At 42.7% G+C, this 16,625-nt stretch overlaps 1 protein-coding gene across 3 annotated transcripts in view; it reads right to left on the reverse strand.

Moving 5' to 3' along the window:
* Nucleotides 1–16,625, reverse strand: part of otud7a (OTU deubiquitinase 7A) — a 183,858-nt gene that overhangs the window by 37,716 nt on the left and 129,517 nt on the right. For all 3 annotated transcript variants that reach the window (XM_052042642.1, XM_052042643.1, XM_052042641.1), the window contains 2 exons: nt 5,316–5,417; nt 5,102–5,229 (listed from right to left, as the gene is read on the reverse strand). In XM_052042642.1, coding sequence (XP_051898602.1) covers nt 5,102–5,229; nt 5,316–5,417 — 230 coding nt within the window. The remainder of the gene's footprint in view (nt 1–5,101; nt 5,230–5,315; nt 5,418–16,625) is intronic.

Consider the following 16,625-nt stretch of genomic DNA (forward strand, 5'->3'; position numbering starts at 1 on the left):
AGTGTGAAGTGGTTCATTTTGGTCGGTCAAATATGACAGCAGAATATAGTATTAATGGTAAGACTCTTGACAGTGTGGAGGATCAGAGGGATCTTGGGGTCCCAGTCCATAGGACACACAAAGCGGCTGCACAGGTTGACTCTGTGGTTAAGAAGGCATACGGTGTATTGTCCTTCATCAATCAGGGAATTGAATTTAGGAGCAGGGAGGTAATGTTGCAGCTATATAGGACCCTGGTCAGACCCCACTTGGAGTACTGTGCTCAGTTCTGGTCGCCTCACTACAGGAAGGATGTGGAAGCCATAGAGAGGGTGCAGAGGAGATTTACAAGGATGTTGCCTGGATTGGGGAGCACGCCTTATGAGAACGGGTTGAGTGAACTCGGCCTTTTCTCGGAGCGACGGAGGATGAGGGGTGACCCGATAGAGGTGTATAAGATGATAACAGGCATTGATCGTGTGGATAGTCAGAGGCTTTTTCCCCAGGGCTGAAATGATTGTCACAAGAGGACACAGGTTTAAGGTGCTGGGGAATAGGTATAGAAGAGATGTCAGGGATGTTTGTTTTTTTACTCACAGAGTGCTGAGTGCGTGGAATGGGCTGCTGGCAACGGTGGTGGAGGCAGATATGATAGGGTCTTAAGAGACTTTTGGAATAGGTACATGGAGCTTAGAAAAATAGAGGGCTATGGGTAAGCCTAGTAATTTCTAAGGTAGGGACATGCTCGGCATAGCTTTGTGGGCCGAGGGGCCTGAATTGTGCTGTAGGTTTTCTATGTTCTATGAATTAATTGAGTTCAGATTTAGAGAATGGACACAGAACGGCTTGTATTATAAAAAGAGATTTGATAAGCTGGGACTGTTTTCCATGGAGCAAAGGAAGCTGAGGGGTAACCTTGGAGGTTTATAAAATCACTTGGGGCAAAGATAAGGTGGATGGTCGCAGTTTTTTTTTCCAGGATAGGAAAAAAGATAGAAAATCTAGACAGCAGAAGTTTAAGGTGAAAGGGCAATTGGAACGAGCTGCCAGAGGAAATGGTAGAGGTGGATACAATTACAGCATTTAAGACATTTGGACAGGTTCATGAATATAAAAGGTTCAGAGGGATATGGGCCAAATGCAGGCAAATGTGACTAGCTCAGGCAGGCAACTTGGTCAGCACAGACTAGTTGCACTGAAGGGTCTTTTTCCTGCTATATAGCTTGACAACATCAGTGTGGTCATGACTTCAGCAATAATGCCCAACTCATGATGAACAAAAATTGATGAATAATTTACTGAAATTCCCATCCCAAAATGCTGCGGGGAACCTGAATGGAAGTGGTATAAAAATCTGCAATCTGGAAAGGAAATTCTTGCGATTTTTTTAATACAAACATAAGTTTTCTTCTCGACCTATGCTATGTGACAATATCATGAATTTACTAAGTCATTGCATAAATAACAAGATGGTTCCCATGTATCTAATTCTATCCTCAACAAGTGCTTACAGATGTGACTAATGGGGAGGAAAGCTTATCAACAACTTTTAGACTGCTGAAAAACTCAAATGTCTGCTTCCAAAATATATTACCGAGTCGCCATAGTTGTACGGTCACACAGCACAGAAACAGGCCCTTCAGCCCACCACGTCCATGCCAACCATCAAGATCCCATCTTTACTAATCCCATTTACCAGCACTTGTTCCGTAGCCTTCTATGCCTTGATAATTCAAGTATTCTTCCAGAAGCTTTTAAATGTTGTGAGAATATCTGCCTCCACAACCTTCCCTGTCAGTGCAGTCCAGATTGCAACCACTGGTTGAAAAATTTCCTTCTTAGATCCCTAATTCCCACCTTAGATATATGCCCTCTGCCATGGGGAAAAGTTTCTTATATCTACCTTTTCTATGTCTTTCATAGTTTTCTATACCTCTGTCAGGTCTGTCCTCAGGTCTCCTCTTCTCCAAGGAAAGCAAGCCCAGCCTGTCCAGTCTCTCCTCATAACTGAAACATTCCTTCCCAGATAACATCCTGGTCAATCTCCTCTGCACCCCCTCCAGTGCAAAATACAAACTGCTGGAGGAACTTGGTGGATCAGGCAGCATCTGTAGAGGGAAATGGAAAGTCATGTGTCGGGTCTAGACCCTTTATCTGGGTAAAGGGTATAGATGAAGGGTCTTGACCTGAAATGTTGACTGTCCGTTTCCCTCTACAGATGCTGTCTGACCCATTGAGTTCACCGAGCAGTCTGTGTTTTTGCTCCAGATTCCAGCATCTGCAGTCACTTGTGTCACCCTCTCTAGTGCAGTCACATCCTTTCCTACAGCATATAATATTCTAGCTGTGACCTAACCAATATTTTATAAAGTTGTACCAAGAATTCCATGCACTTACTGTATATTCTATGCCAGGCAACAGAAGGCAAGCATCCCATATGCCTTCTTCACCATCCAATCTACTTGTGCTGCCATCTTCAGTGATTTTTGGACTTCTACACCAATGTCCCCTTGTTCCTCAATACTCCCCAGCACCTTACCATTTATGGTACGTGTCGTACCCTCATTTGACAGCCTCTCCTCCAAAATGCACGATCTCACACTTATCAAGATTAAATTCCATCTGTTATTGTCCAGCCCAACTTACATTCCTTTTTCAGACAGTTCAGTCTTGTAACAGGCAAACATGATGGAAATGGTACAATCAAAAAGTAAGGCTTTATCAATCTAGACACTCGCAGGTATGATTTTAGGCTTATCAGAGGGCACAGAGAGGGGGAGCAACTTGCGAGGTGATATAAATAAACATCTAGGGTGGTTGCCATAGTGAGTTCTGTTTAAAACTGTCTAGAGTTAAAAAATAAGCAACGTTTAGAGTAAAAGATTAGCTGGCAAAAGACTACAAACTAAACTGACCACTCATGGAGAGGGGGCCATGAGTTACAGTTAAAGGTCAAAGCTGTCTAAGGTATATAATAGAGATCCTAAAGAAGCATGATAGTTTGTAGTATCACACCCTTCAGTAATCATCCTATTGTGTTTGTACTTGGGTTACTTTATTCCTGGTGTTTGGTCAGATTTTAATAAACATTTAAAAAAAATTCTGGGTTGTACTGCTCTGTGAGCCTTAATTGGTTTTCCTAGCCTGAAAGGGTTCAGGCTGAACTCAGAGGATAGGTGTAGAAGAAGCTACCTACAGATTCGACACATTTTGTGGGGCACTGATAGGGGAAATGGAAGATCGAGTAGAGCAGTACCCGAGTGAGAAATTACACTGAAGTAATTGGTATGCATCATTGTTGCTGGGAGATGGGAGGAGACTTCTGTGGTTAAGGAAAGTGCAAAATGGAACATAAGGGGAAAGATATAAAGCTACAGGAACATGATATGCAGGTGCTGGAATAAGGTAAAAACTGCAGGAAGAGGAGGAAAAGTTGGAGAAAAATGACATAAATCTGTAAGAAAAGAATGAAAGGTTGAAGCAGAATTATGCAGTAACTACAACATTGTGGAAAAATAAGATTAAACAGAAGAGGGAAGAAAAAAATTGCAAAAATGGTGTAGACATTTAGAAACAAAAGAAGTTGAATTATAACGCTGGTGAAGCAAATTACACAAAGCAGTGGACGATGGAAGGGACAAAATGACTGGGTAATTGATTTAAGGGCAACCTTCTGGGTGCTGCGGGAACATGAAAAGGGAGTTTGGAGCACGATCATTCAGATTGCAAGGGAGGAACTGAACAGTTGCAACAGAGTTAGTGGTAGTGAGGAGTGATTTGTGCTGAAACAAGGGCTGCACAGGAAGGAAACACTTTAGGCACATGGTGGCAAAGACTAGGAGAGAATGCTGTGGAAGGTGTAACGATAAATGGTAATCGAGAAGCAGGAGTAATGTGTTTAGTGAGGAACATAAAAACAACACTATCTACGGGAGAGACCCAGTAGTCTCAATTTATGATGAAACTTATGTCTCACATTTAAGGGAAACCAGTAGAGATCTGGAACCATGAATTGGGGGAGAGGTGTGGAAGGTCATCTTTACAATAGCTGGAATGTAGGGTTTTGATGAGTCTGAGCAGAAGTGGTGACTGGTTTTATCTTCAGATGGATCAGTGCTGCCTGGATTACCCTAAGACACTAAATGTGCCTGGCCTGACAGAACTTGGAATGATACTAAATGACACATTTGGCAAGTCTGTGGATATGGGCAAAATTATCCCTTTAAAATCATAGTACATCCAAAGCAGGAACATCCAAAAGCATTTGTTAATAGATTGTGGCCTATTGACCATGATATACAAAGAGGAGGGTTGATTGGAGGCAATCTATCTCTGTTGATGATTAAAACATTTTTTAGCTCATACAGAGCCTATAGTAAATCCATAATATTTAAAAATCTATTGATCTCTGTCTCGAATACTCAGTGACTGATCCTCCACAGGTCTCTTGGGTAGAAAACTCCAGAGATTCACTGCAGTCTAAATTAAGATACTTCTTTGGTTGTGAACAGCCAACCTTTTGGTTTTAGGTTGCAAACCACTTGGTCGAGACCACCCAGTCAGGGAAAATTTCACCCCCTGTATCCACACTGTCAAGGCCCATAAGAATTGTCCAGGTTTGAAAGAAATCACTTCTCCAAGCACAGCCCAGTCTGCTTAACCTCTCCTCATAGAGCAAACCTCTCCTCATTCTAAAAATCAGTCTGGTGAACCTTCATTGCACTCCCTTTATTGCAAAATTATACTTCCTTTGGTAAGGAGACCAAACCTGTGTACAATATCACTAATGCAGCCTAACCAGGGCTTTATATAATTGGACCAAGTGTCCTTTACTCTTAACCTGGCCAAAGTACTGGGAAATCTGCACTGCCTTGGGACACATCTGCCAGCAGATTCATGATGATCTCAGTGGAAGATCAACTCATGTAAAAAATACAACATAAATTCACTTTAGATAATATTTACGTTTTGTGAGGAAAGTAGGATGCCTTTACTCAGCCATAAGCAAGCCTCATCCAGCAGTGAGATGCTTTTAAAAAACGTCGCATTTTCTTTTGTACCTAGTAACTATAGTCTTTTTAACGTTACAAGGTGAAGAGTCCATAAAATTGTGTGCACCTACCTCCTTATTTTGCTGGGTTTGCTGCCACCTCCATCTCCTCTTCAATGCATCTTTTTCTGGGCCTTCTTTCATCATGGTATAAAGAGCTTTTCGAAGCATCAGGTCTCTATCATGGAAACCCCACATGCCTTTAACACAAGCAAGTGCTTTTTTAAGTCAAACTTTTCAGAAAATTGCAACAAAATATATAGAACATACTGCACGCATATGTTACCTAGTGAAGCTGCATGTAAGAGACAGTTCCCATCTCCTGTTGTTGCTAATGGCAAAAGACGCTTGCAGCTTGAACAAACAACTGACCACCAATTTAGTCGGCCTGTAAAGATCAAGAGTTAGTTCATTAGCAAGATGGCCTCAAAGTTCCTGATATTTGCAGTTTGAGGCCTTGCATGACTATCCAGTCATTCCAATTAATTTTATTTGGTGGCACTTTGTAAATATTAATTTCTTCACTATAGCTGTTTACCATCACATATTTGTGGTAACAACATAAACAGAAATGGTCTCAATTTATAGACATTACTTGTAGCAGTTTGGAGAACTCTGTGGGGGTCTTTGTATTGAGGAATAGACTGAAAACTGAAAACAAAGCCTATGTGGGGAAAGGTCATGGTTAAGGGCTCTCCCATTAGAGTATACTTAGGGGCTGTAATCTATGTAAAACCTTTTGAACTTATCACTCATGAATGTATGTGAAAGAAATACTGAATTCATGCTGACGTACTGTTATTCTTATAAATCAAAGGATACATTTTGTACCATGAATGGTGACAAATGAGTGCCCAAAATATGGATGATGTTATTGAAAAAATTAAAGCATTCAGATACTAAAAAGTCAAGAAATCATAAATCATACCAAAAGTTTTATTGTCATCAATGTCATATCAACATTGTATCCCTTAAAGAGCAATTACAATGTTCAGTTTGTACCAAGTACAATTTCTGCCATTTTTTTTCATTCTCTGTTTAAAACACCAATTCTTGTTGGAGAATTTGTCTACAACGTGAAGAAGCAACCATAGCTTATTTAAATGTCCACACAAGAATATTAGTTGGTTATTTAATTGCAAGGACAACACACTGGAGCTCATCCAACATTCACACAGCAGGAGTCAGTAGACAGGAACTGACGGATCTGAATCAGACTAATTCCCACCTTTCTCCTTGTGCAAGTGCTAAGTTGAAAAACAGAAACTGAAGGAGCCAACTAGCCAAACTCAGAGTATTAAGTTTGGAGTGATCTTTATGACTTAATTTGCACAGTTGATATCTTTATTAAGCAAACTATTCAGGAATCTAGAGCAATAAACGAGCTGTTGGAGGAACTCAGCAGGTCAGGCAGCATCTGTGGAGGGAAATGGACAGTCGATGTTTCAGATCAAGACCTTTCATCCAGACACAAAGATAGAGATGGCCAGTATAAAAAGGTGAAGGGAAGGGGTGGAGCAAGAGCTGGCAAGAGATAGGTGAATTCAGGTGTGGAAGGGTGATAGGCAGGTGGAGGAGGGGAGAGTGGGGATAGTGACAGAGGCTGGAGGTGATAGGTGGAGGAAACAAAGAGCTGAAGATGGTAGAATCTGATGGAGAGGTGGGGAGGGCAGATGGGAACAGTGAGGGGGAGGGGAACCAGTGGAAGGAGTGAGGGTGATGAGCAGATAGAGTGGGTGGAGGAGGGGAAAGAAACAGGGTGATGAGAGACTGGGAGGAGCATAGGAGGAACTGAATGGATCAGGAGGAGAGAGAAAAGCAACAGAGGGGGGACAGGTTACCTGAAGGTGGAGAATTCAATGCCATCAGGTCGTAGACTACCTGGGCAGAATATGAGGTGCTGCTCCTCTAGTTTGAGTTTGGCCTCTCCCCGGCTGTGGAGCCGGCCAAGGACAGACAGGTTGGTGTGGGAATAGGGAGGGGAATTGAAATGGCTAGAACCATGGCTGACAGAGCACAGGTGCTCAGCAAAGTGGTCACCTAGTTGCATCTGGTCTCACCGATGTAGAGGAGGCCACATTGAGAAGACTGGATGCAATAAACAAGGCTGGAAGAAATGCATGTGAATGCCTGCCTCACCTGGAAGACCTGTTTAGGGCTCTGGATGGTGGTGAGGGAGGAGATGTAGAAAGAGGTGTTACATCTCCTGTGGTTACAGGGAGAAGTGCCTCAAGAGGGCAATGGATGGGTGGGGAGGGATGAGCGGACCAGGGAGTCATGGAGAGAGTGATGCCTGTGGAAAGCAGAAAGGGGAAGATGAGGCTGGTGGTGGGAGCACATTTTAGCTGGTGGAAGTTGTGAAGAATGATATGCTAGGTGCGTGGGCTGGTGGGGTGACAGGTGAGGTCTAGGGGAACTCTATCCCTGTTCTGTCTGGGGGTAGATGGGGTAAGAGCAGAAGTGTGGGAAATAGTGGAGCTGTGGGTGAGGGCTCCATCAACAACAGTGGGAGGGGGAAGACCCACTTTCTGAAAAAGGAGGGCATCTCAGGTGTGAACAGATGTGGCGGAGACGGAGAAACTGAGAAAAAAGAATGGCGTCCTTACAAGAGACAGGGTGGAAGGAGGTGCAGTCTAGGTAGCTGTGGGAGTCAGGGGGTTGGTAGTAAATGTATTCAGAAATTTGAACTAATATGTTATTGTCCTACATAGATTTGAAAATATGGTTACAGCATTTGTCCTATAACCAAAGCACTAGTGATATTTAGTACAGTCACTTCCCTAATATTGTAAATCTCTCAGAAATCAGTTTTCACAAAGCTGCAAATAGCATTGCAAGGTGATGCTGCAATCAAGCGGGGAAATAAAATTGTTTGAACTATTTCTCACAAGCTCATGTCAATGTTACATTAGTTTCACGTCATATCCATTGATCTTTATCCACCAATGGAAATGACAGTCAAGGGGATGGATGTATTATACAAAGTGAAATAAATATTTTACCACATTTCTTCCTCTTAAAATTTATGGGAAAACTAACAAATAAACTCCCTCAGACTATTCCAGAACTAGCCCCTTATAAATTTCATTTTTTCCCTTTAGTAAAATGGTTCTTAAACAGATTTCAAATCTTCAGCCCTCACAGCTCCAAAATGGTGTCTAGTCTACACACACATTTATGGGTAGCCAGGCTAGCTGACAACCAACAGTAAGAACAGGCAGCAGGGCAGAAGTAAAAGGATTTTTTTTTCTCCCAGAAATATACCTTATTCATAAAATTTGCAATTATACCATTATAAAATGCAGGACATCTGTCCATCATCATACCCTGCAGCAAGCATATCACTACATTTGCTAACCACATTAACATCATGTCAACATCATCTCCTTGCAGTGGAAAACCAGCACATTTTGCACAGATCAAGGTGCATCTTTCACTGAGTTGATCTTCAAGCAATATTTGTCTCTGGAAACAGCCTATAGAGCAGTGTCCTGTGTTATGCAGGTGTTTGAGATAAATCAGGACAAGGATCATTGTATCCCTTTCCAGACCACCTTGGCAAATGCGCATTCTCAAAGGAGTTTCATGACTGTCTCTTCCACATTGCAGCAGCATCAAGGGCAGTGTGCAGTGGCACTGATACACCATCTGTGCACAGAAGACCTGACACGGAGAACCCTTAACACCAATAGCCATATGAGACCTTGGTGCTTGCCGGAGAGTTCTGGTAATGAGAGGAACCATCTGACAGGATTCACCGCCTCTACTTCCCACATGATCTCAAGTACATTTCAGGCAGATCATTGCCTAACTGACCCATGATCAAAGATGTTTTATTGCAGATATTTTTCAGTGGGGGGACAAGTGGTATGGCACAATACAATTGAATGGAATGTCCTGCGACAACGTGGGTAGATCCATCCTTTGCAACACAGGGAAAGATAAAATCTCAGCATGTAGTGACGCCTGGTGTTTACATACAGTGCACGGCTTGATGCAATGACTTACAAAGATGACCATCAAGACCATGACAATGTTGGGTACATTTCTTGCTCCTATGTGCTCCCACTTTCTTTGGAGATTTGTACATTTTGTCCGAGAACATAATCTCTGTATGAAATGGAATATGGCTCAGGTGACTGCTGCAGCACAGAAGCTAATTATGATTCACACTTGCACTTTGTACGGTAACACAGAGCACCTGATGAGTCGCTTTGGAGACTGAGCAGTTTCCACATTTACAGTTTTTACTTTTCCAGTTTCTGTTTCATCTTAGTGTCTGCTCTACCCAGTTCTTGGTGCATTTCCCTGTTACTCCAAACCATATTCCCAGTACTTTCAAGTAATTGGACCCGATGATGTGGGGAACAAAGGAATGGTTGGACTAGTTGTGAAAGAACATGGCCTCATTCATGTTGCAACTGACTCTGGCTCCCAAGGCCAGTTGAAACTAGTCACAGATCTTCATAAATCTGCAGACCAAGCCACCTGGGTACAGGAGGGTTAGGGTTAGGTTAATGTGATCTGAGTGCCTTCATTTCCTGAGGTTGTCATCCACGTTATGCAGAACTAGAATGATGAATGGCATCATCCTGAGAAAGGACACGTGGTTTGTTGCCCACAGCATCACTGTTCTGCTCCTGAGACAGCACTCAGCAATCCTGGTAAAAAGAGGACAGACTGTTGGATTATTGCGGCATTCTGAAAACACCATGGCACACGGTAATGACAGTAGCAGACTAAGTTTTTGCTTCTGCGATCTTATTTTTATTTATTTGCTCACTGGATGTAGGCATTGTGAGCTAGGCCCTGAGGTAAAGTGGCATACCAAGCCATATCATGTCAACAAGTTGCTATGGGTCTGGAATTGGATCACAAAGAGGTCACAAGGATTGAAGATATTTTTCCTCTTAAGTACACTTGAGAACCAGATCACTTTGAATAACAATCTGATAGTTTCATGGTTATCATTATGAATATGATCTTTTGACTGTAACACTGAAGTCTGAATAGTCATTGCAACATTCTCATCTTGTCAGAGAGGGGTGGGGAGGTTGCTACTTATGCTGCCATGTAAGGCCACATGGTCTGCAAGTGTGCAAAGTGGCTAAATTGTAGTTCAATACTGTAAATGATGTGTTCCAAGCTCTGTGCAATGCCCTGTGCCAGTTTGGTACTCCTCAACATTGAACACAAACTTCAATTTTAGCCACTTTGCACACTTGCTGACCAAAGTATGATGTGGCCTTGTGTGTCAACATGTAGCAAACTCCCTACCAACCTATCCTCACACCCACCCCACACCTCCCCAACAAGATGAGAATGTTGCAATGAAAATTCAGACTGCAGTCATACAGTAAAAAGATCATATTCATAATGATAATCATGAAACTATCAGATTGTTTTTCAGTGATCTTCAGTGCACCCTACTTTTAATTGTGCATACCAATCAGCTGCCTTCACTGCTCAAAAGTCCTCATCCGAGACCTTAGCAGAACTTGTGCGCAATTTTACAACTCAGGAAGTTGTCACCTGTGCTTTCCTTGAGCCTCACCTTTGCTGGAAGTCAGTTGTGCCTGGTATTTCATCATGTACAGATGCATTTTATGCTCGCTTCAAAATTCTTAATTATTCCATTATCTGAGCTGGTGGTGGAAGTATGAAACTGACTGGCAGTATGTCTTATTCCTGCTATGCTCTTGCTGTTGCTCTTTCACCTTTTCAGGCTGAAACTGCATATTTGAAATGAAAAAGGATCAACAATATAATGAGGAGGTGGGGAGGGAGAAGAAGGATTCACTCTTGACCCACATGAACCTTATAAATCAGAAAAAAATATAGCTTGAAGGGGGGCTTGAGATGTAGAAAGGAGAGCCAGGTATGAGGACAGTAGCAGTTTGGATGGATACCGATCAGCACTGGCCGTGGATTCAGCAAAGACCATAGTAATAATGACTAGCATCATCTCCTTCCAGAGACTAAGTTCATGCAGGCATACTCTGTAGGCCATCTTTTTCCTGCAGGAAGGAGGAAGTGCATCAGGGAACAGCATGCAATCTGTCTGGATGATTTACCTGTCATGGTTAGCTCACTGGCAGTGTGTGCAAAGTACGATAGTGTGGGTGTGAGGGTAAAGCTCGCTGAAGTGCCAACTGCAGAGGTTGAGGTGAAGCTTATGAATACAAGGTTCGAGTCCTCATTGACAATGGTTGTTAGTAGATGAATGATGGGGTGCAATGTTTGCAACTGTTAGTGCAGCTGGTTGGATATTCCATTTGAAGATGCATTCACCAAACTCAACTACTTGAGTTAGTTTGCAGATGACACAAAGGTTGGGGGTGTTGTGGATAGTTTGGAGGGCTGTCAGAGGTTACAGAGGGACATAGATAGGATGCAGAGTTGGGCTGAGAAGTGGCAGATGCAGTTCAACCCAGATAAGCGTGAAGTGGTTCATTTTGGTAGGTCAAATATGTTGGCGGAATATAGTCTCAATGGTAGGATTCTTGACAGTGTGGAAGATCAGAGGGATCTTAGGGTCCGAGTCCACAGGACGCTCAAAGTGGCGGCATATGGTGTATTGTCCTTCATCAATCGGGGAATTGAATTTAGGAGCCGTGAGGTATTGTTGCAGCTATATAGGTCCCTGGTCAGACCCCACGGAGTATTGTGCTCAGTTCTGGTCGCCTCACTACGGGACAGATGTGGAAGCCATAGAGAGGGTGCAGAGGAGATTTACAAGGATGCTGCCTGGAATGCGGAGCATGCGTTATGAAAGCAGGTTGAGGGAACTCAGCCTTTTCTCCTTGGAGAAACGGAGGATGAGGGGGGACCTGATAGAGGTGTATAAGAAGATGAGAGGTATTGATAGGGTAGGTAGTCAGAGGCTTTTCCCCAGGGCTGAATTGGTGGCCACAAGAGGACATAGGTTTAAGGTGCTGGGGAGTAGATATAAAGGAGATGTCAGGGGTAAGTTTTTTTTTTACTCAGAGTGGTGAGTGCGTGGAATGGGCTGCCGGAAACGGTGGTGGAGGCTGATACAATAGGGTCTTTCAAGAGACTGTTAGATAGGTACATGGAGCTGAGTAAAATAGAGGACTATGGGTATGCCTAGTAATTTCTAGGGTAGGGACATGTTCGGCACAGCTTTGTGGGCCGAAGGGCCTGAATTGTGCTGTTATTGTTCTATGTTAGACACTTGTCTAGTTAGCTTGGATCAGAGTATCACACATGCATATGACAGAAATGCTCTCCAAAAATGTTGAGGGAAGGAATCTGCAATGAATACAACTGCTCTGCAAGAAACAGCAGCAGCACAGGCCAAATCAATTGATTGAGCAGAGGTGGAGGGGGGGGGGGTTGCAGGAAATAGAAAACTTCCTGACAAGGTGGCCCCATTACCTGCATCTTGTCTGCATATTGTATCCAGATTTTTGCCAAATCCATCAGCAAAAATGATGGGCATAAGAGGGGTGACGATCCCAGGTAGCAGAGTTGCTCAAGCAAAGGCCTCCCTGCATCTGCTACCAGTGTGAACTGACCTCAGGCCAGAGTAAATTACAGTAGAAGTTTTTGGCAACTGGTCTGACTGATCCTTTGTTTCCTTAACTGTCAGATCTGATTACCTGAAAACACAGCAAATATGGGTTGGAGGAGCAAGGACATGCACCAAGAACTGAGTGGGGTGCATAGCCAAGGTTAAACAAAAATTCAGAAGGTGGGAAGTGGAGCTGTCTCTTGATTGCAGACAAAAATCTGGTCATCAGTTGTAAGGGGCTCTCGGGACTGCGGCATGTGAACAGGTATGGCTCACTTTCTGCTCGTGAACTATCTTCCATTTCATCCTTTGATCCAAAATGGATTGTATTTGCAGGGGTGTGATGTACACAGAATGGGGAAATAATGTACCCAATCAAGTCCTCATCCTGATGACCACCTTTGTGAGCTAGAGCCTGTGTACGCAAACATCAACTGCACTCTGTGAAGTTCTATTTGTTCCTGGTGTTGCAAAGCATGAGTGACATGCTTTGCAACACCAGGCAATTTCCATGCAATGCAATTTCCATTCAGCTGGACCATACTGTACCTCCAGATACTCATTGAAAAGTTTGTGCAGAGATACATCTTGGACCACAAATCACAGAGTCATAGAGCACAGAAACAGGATCTTCACCCCACCGAGTCTGCACTGCCATCAAGCACCCATTTACACCAATCCTACACTAATCTCATTTTATTCTCCTCACATACTACCACGCACTTGTACATTAGCAGCAATTTACAGTGGTCAATCAACCTACCAACCCACATCTTTGGGATGTGGGAGGAAATCAATGCATCTGGAGGAAACCCATTCAGTTACAGGGAGAACATACAAACTCCAGTCAGTGATGGACTGTTCTTGAGGTGCAGCAGGAAAAAGAGACAGGAAATCTCGTTGGATGATCCTTTCTGCCAAAAATCATTTGGCAGAACGCTTTATCATCAGAACCCAAACAACCTCCCCATCAGATTCTTCATGCAGACACAGAGTCTCATTGCCACTGCACACTGCCCTTGAGGCTGTGGTAGTAGGGAAGGGAGAGTCATCCAGGTCCTACTGGAATGTGTGTTTGCCGAGGTGGTCTGGAAAAAGATATAGTGGTCTTTGTCCAGACTCATCCCAAATACCTGCATACGACACTGTGCCCTACATGCTGTTCCTGGGGACAAACACCGAGACATGCATCTTCTGGAAGATCAACTTGACTGAAGATGCATTTTTGCCTGCCCGAAACCTGCTGGCCTTTCAAGGAGCTGACTACAAGTGAACATTGCAGATTAGCACATTTTAATGTGCAGGACTACCCGTTAAGGGAGACATTGAAACATGGTGCAGTTATCACAACCATTCAATGGGGAAAGACCATAGTTTATGGCCCTCTCGCCACTGAGAGTCTGGATCCTGTGGAAAAAACCTCTTGGACTCTTTCTGTGTAGATTGTTTAAGAAGGAAAAAGTGATGGCATGATGACATATGGTAAACCTTACAAGCAAATCTAAAGGTATGCGAGGTAAACTAAATGACAACAAATATCCCATATTGTATGGTTGCATTTCTTACGAATAATGTTTTGTTTTTAGAAAAAAAGTCCTCAAGTAGTACAAAGGCATTACACTACTCATGTGATAAATCAGTTCTTAAAACTTGGAACTAGTTACTTCATTACTTTGCTCTAAAATTCCACAACATATGTCAGTGACAATGAACCTGATTCTGATATGAAAAACAAAAAACCCTCATGATCAGATGCAAACAGAATTGTACATATTGAATCTTGCATTTATTGTGCATTTCAGGCCTTGGCTAGTTTATGTCAGTTTAGCTCACAGAAAGTTTCTTGCAACAGGAAATGGTCCTCAGGTTATCTTATAGAAGATGTTGATGGAAAGATATCTGTCCACAGGAATATATTTTGGTGGTCTAATACAGGGAAAGAAGTGAAAAAAAGTGATGTATTTCTGCACTGTCTTTCACAATTTCCTCATACTTGCATTCATAACAAGTCTTCATAACAGTAAAATGCTCTGAATATTTTACAGGGAAACAAACTTTGACACAGCCAGGCAATATTTCAGTAGATAGGGAAAGAAATGGGTTTTAGAACAGAGGGCACAACAAGCACAGTACAGGCCCTTTGGCCCACGATGTTGTGCTGACATTTTATCCTGCTCAAAAATCTATTTAACCCTTCCCTCCCACAAAGCCGCCTATTTTTCTATCATTCATGTGTCTATCTAAGATTCTCTTAAATGCCCCTAATGTATCTGCCTGCACAACCTCTGCCGGCAGTGCGTTCCACGCACTCACCACTGTGTGTAAAAAAAAATTACCCCTGACATCCCCTTTACACCTTCCTCCAATCACCTTAAAATTATGTCCCCTCGTATTAGTCATTGTTGCCCTGGGAAAAAGTCTCTGACAGTCCACTCGATCTATGCCTCATCATCTTTTACACCTCTATCGTCACCTCTCATCCTCCTCCTCTCCAAAGAGAAAAGCCCCAGCTCACTCAACCTATCCTCATAAGACATGATCTCCAATTCCAGGTAACATCCTGGTAAACCTGGTAAAGGAATGTCTGAGGGAATTATGGAGCTTGAAGTTTCAGCAGCTGAAAATAATGATGGCTATGGTGTATTGATTATATATGAGGACTTTTAATAGGCATCATATGGTCTTTGAAGAGTTAGAAGAGTAGTGGCTGTTTTACTTAACTTTCATATATTTGTACTGGAGATGCAAAACTATCTTTAAAAAAAACCTGGAAAGTGGATGCAGCAAGCACCATTTCTGTCTGATTCCAAAGAAACGCTATATTTTAAACACCAAAAATGAAATCAGCCATGATTGATGGTGCAGCAGACACGACGGGCCGAATAGCCTAATTTGCTCCTTGAACACAAATCACCAAATATGCAAGTTCAGCAAGAAATTAGGACTATAAACTCTATGCTCATCTTTAAAGCAAGATGTCTTGCTCAATTATATTAAACCCTGGTGAGACCCCACTTGGAATATTGTGAACAGGTATGTCTCCCTACCCAAGGATATACAATAAAACTCTGTTAATCTGACATGCTTGACACTTTGTGGTGAAAAATGAGCAGGTTTTACAGACTGTTGTATGTTACACTCTTGAATCATAAATTTTCCAGTGAACCCAGTGAGCAGAAGGGAGGGCAGGACTGGGGTTCTGTTGAGCAGAAGGGAATGTGGGAGACATCAGCTGGTGAGCCAGATGCCAAACACTGGGATTTCTGGATAGTTGGATAGCAGGTTATCAGAGTTTTATGTGCTCATGATAAAGGGAGCAGAGCGAAGATTCATCAGATTGGTTCTTCAGGACTTCAGGCACCTCCTGGCTGAACATAGAACATTACAGCACAGTACAGGCCCTTCAGCCCACAATGTTGTGCCGATATTTTATCTTGCCCGAAGATCTATCTAACCCTTCCCTCCCACATAGCCCTCCATTTCTCTATCATTCATGTGTCTATCTAAGACAATCCTGGCTGGAGTGTCTAAAACCAGGAGTTGCTGGACATATAGGATTGAGATAAGAAGAAATTTTGTTACCAAAGGGGTGGTGAATCTTTAGCATTTGCTATCCTAGAGTACTGTGGAGACTCAGTCACTAAGTATATTCAAGGCAGAGATGGATTGATTTTTAGATATTAAGGGAAAAAGGAGTACGGGGCAAGTTCAAGAAAATTTTCAGCAAGGGAATTCTGCGTTCTCAAAGATGGCAAAGCTGGCACAAGAGGTCAAATGGCCTTTTCCTGCTTCTACTCAGATGTTCTTCTGACATTAGGGTATTTGCTGGCTATCCACCTTAATCACTACAGTTTAGCAACACTGTGACCACTTAGAACTAAAATGGACATTTTGTTCAAATTGTCATTTCTTGTATAATTTATGTTTAGTTTATGTTTTTTTTCTTGAGAAGGCTGCTCCTATGATGCTACATGCCTGTGGTGATGCTGCTGCAAGTAAGTTTTTCATTGCTCTGTGCATTCAGGTACTCGTACATATGACAATAAACTTGATTTTGACTTT

The sequence above is a fragment of the Pristis pectinata genome, chromosome 32 (genome assembly GCF_009764475.1).
Source record: "Pristis pectinata isolate sPriPec2 chromosome 32, sPriPec2.1.pri, whole genome shotgun sequence".
In the NCBI taxonomy this organism is placed as follows: Eukaryota; Metazoa; Chordata; class Chondrichthyes; order Rhinopristiformes; family Pristidae; genus Pristis; species Pristis pectinata.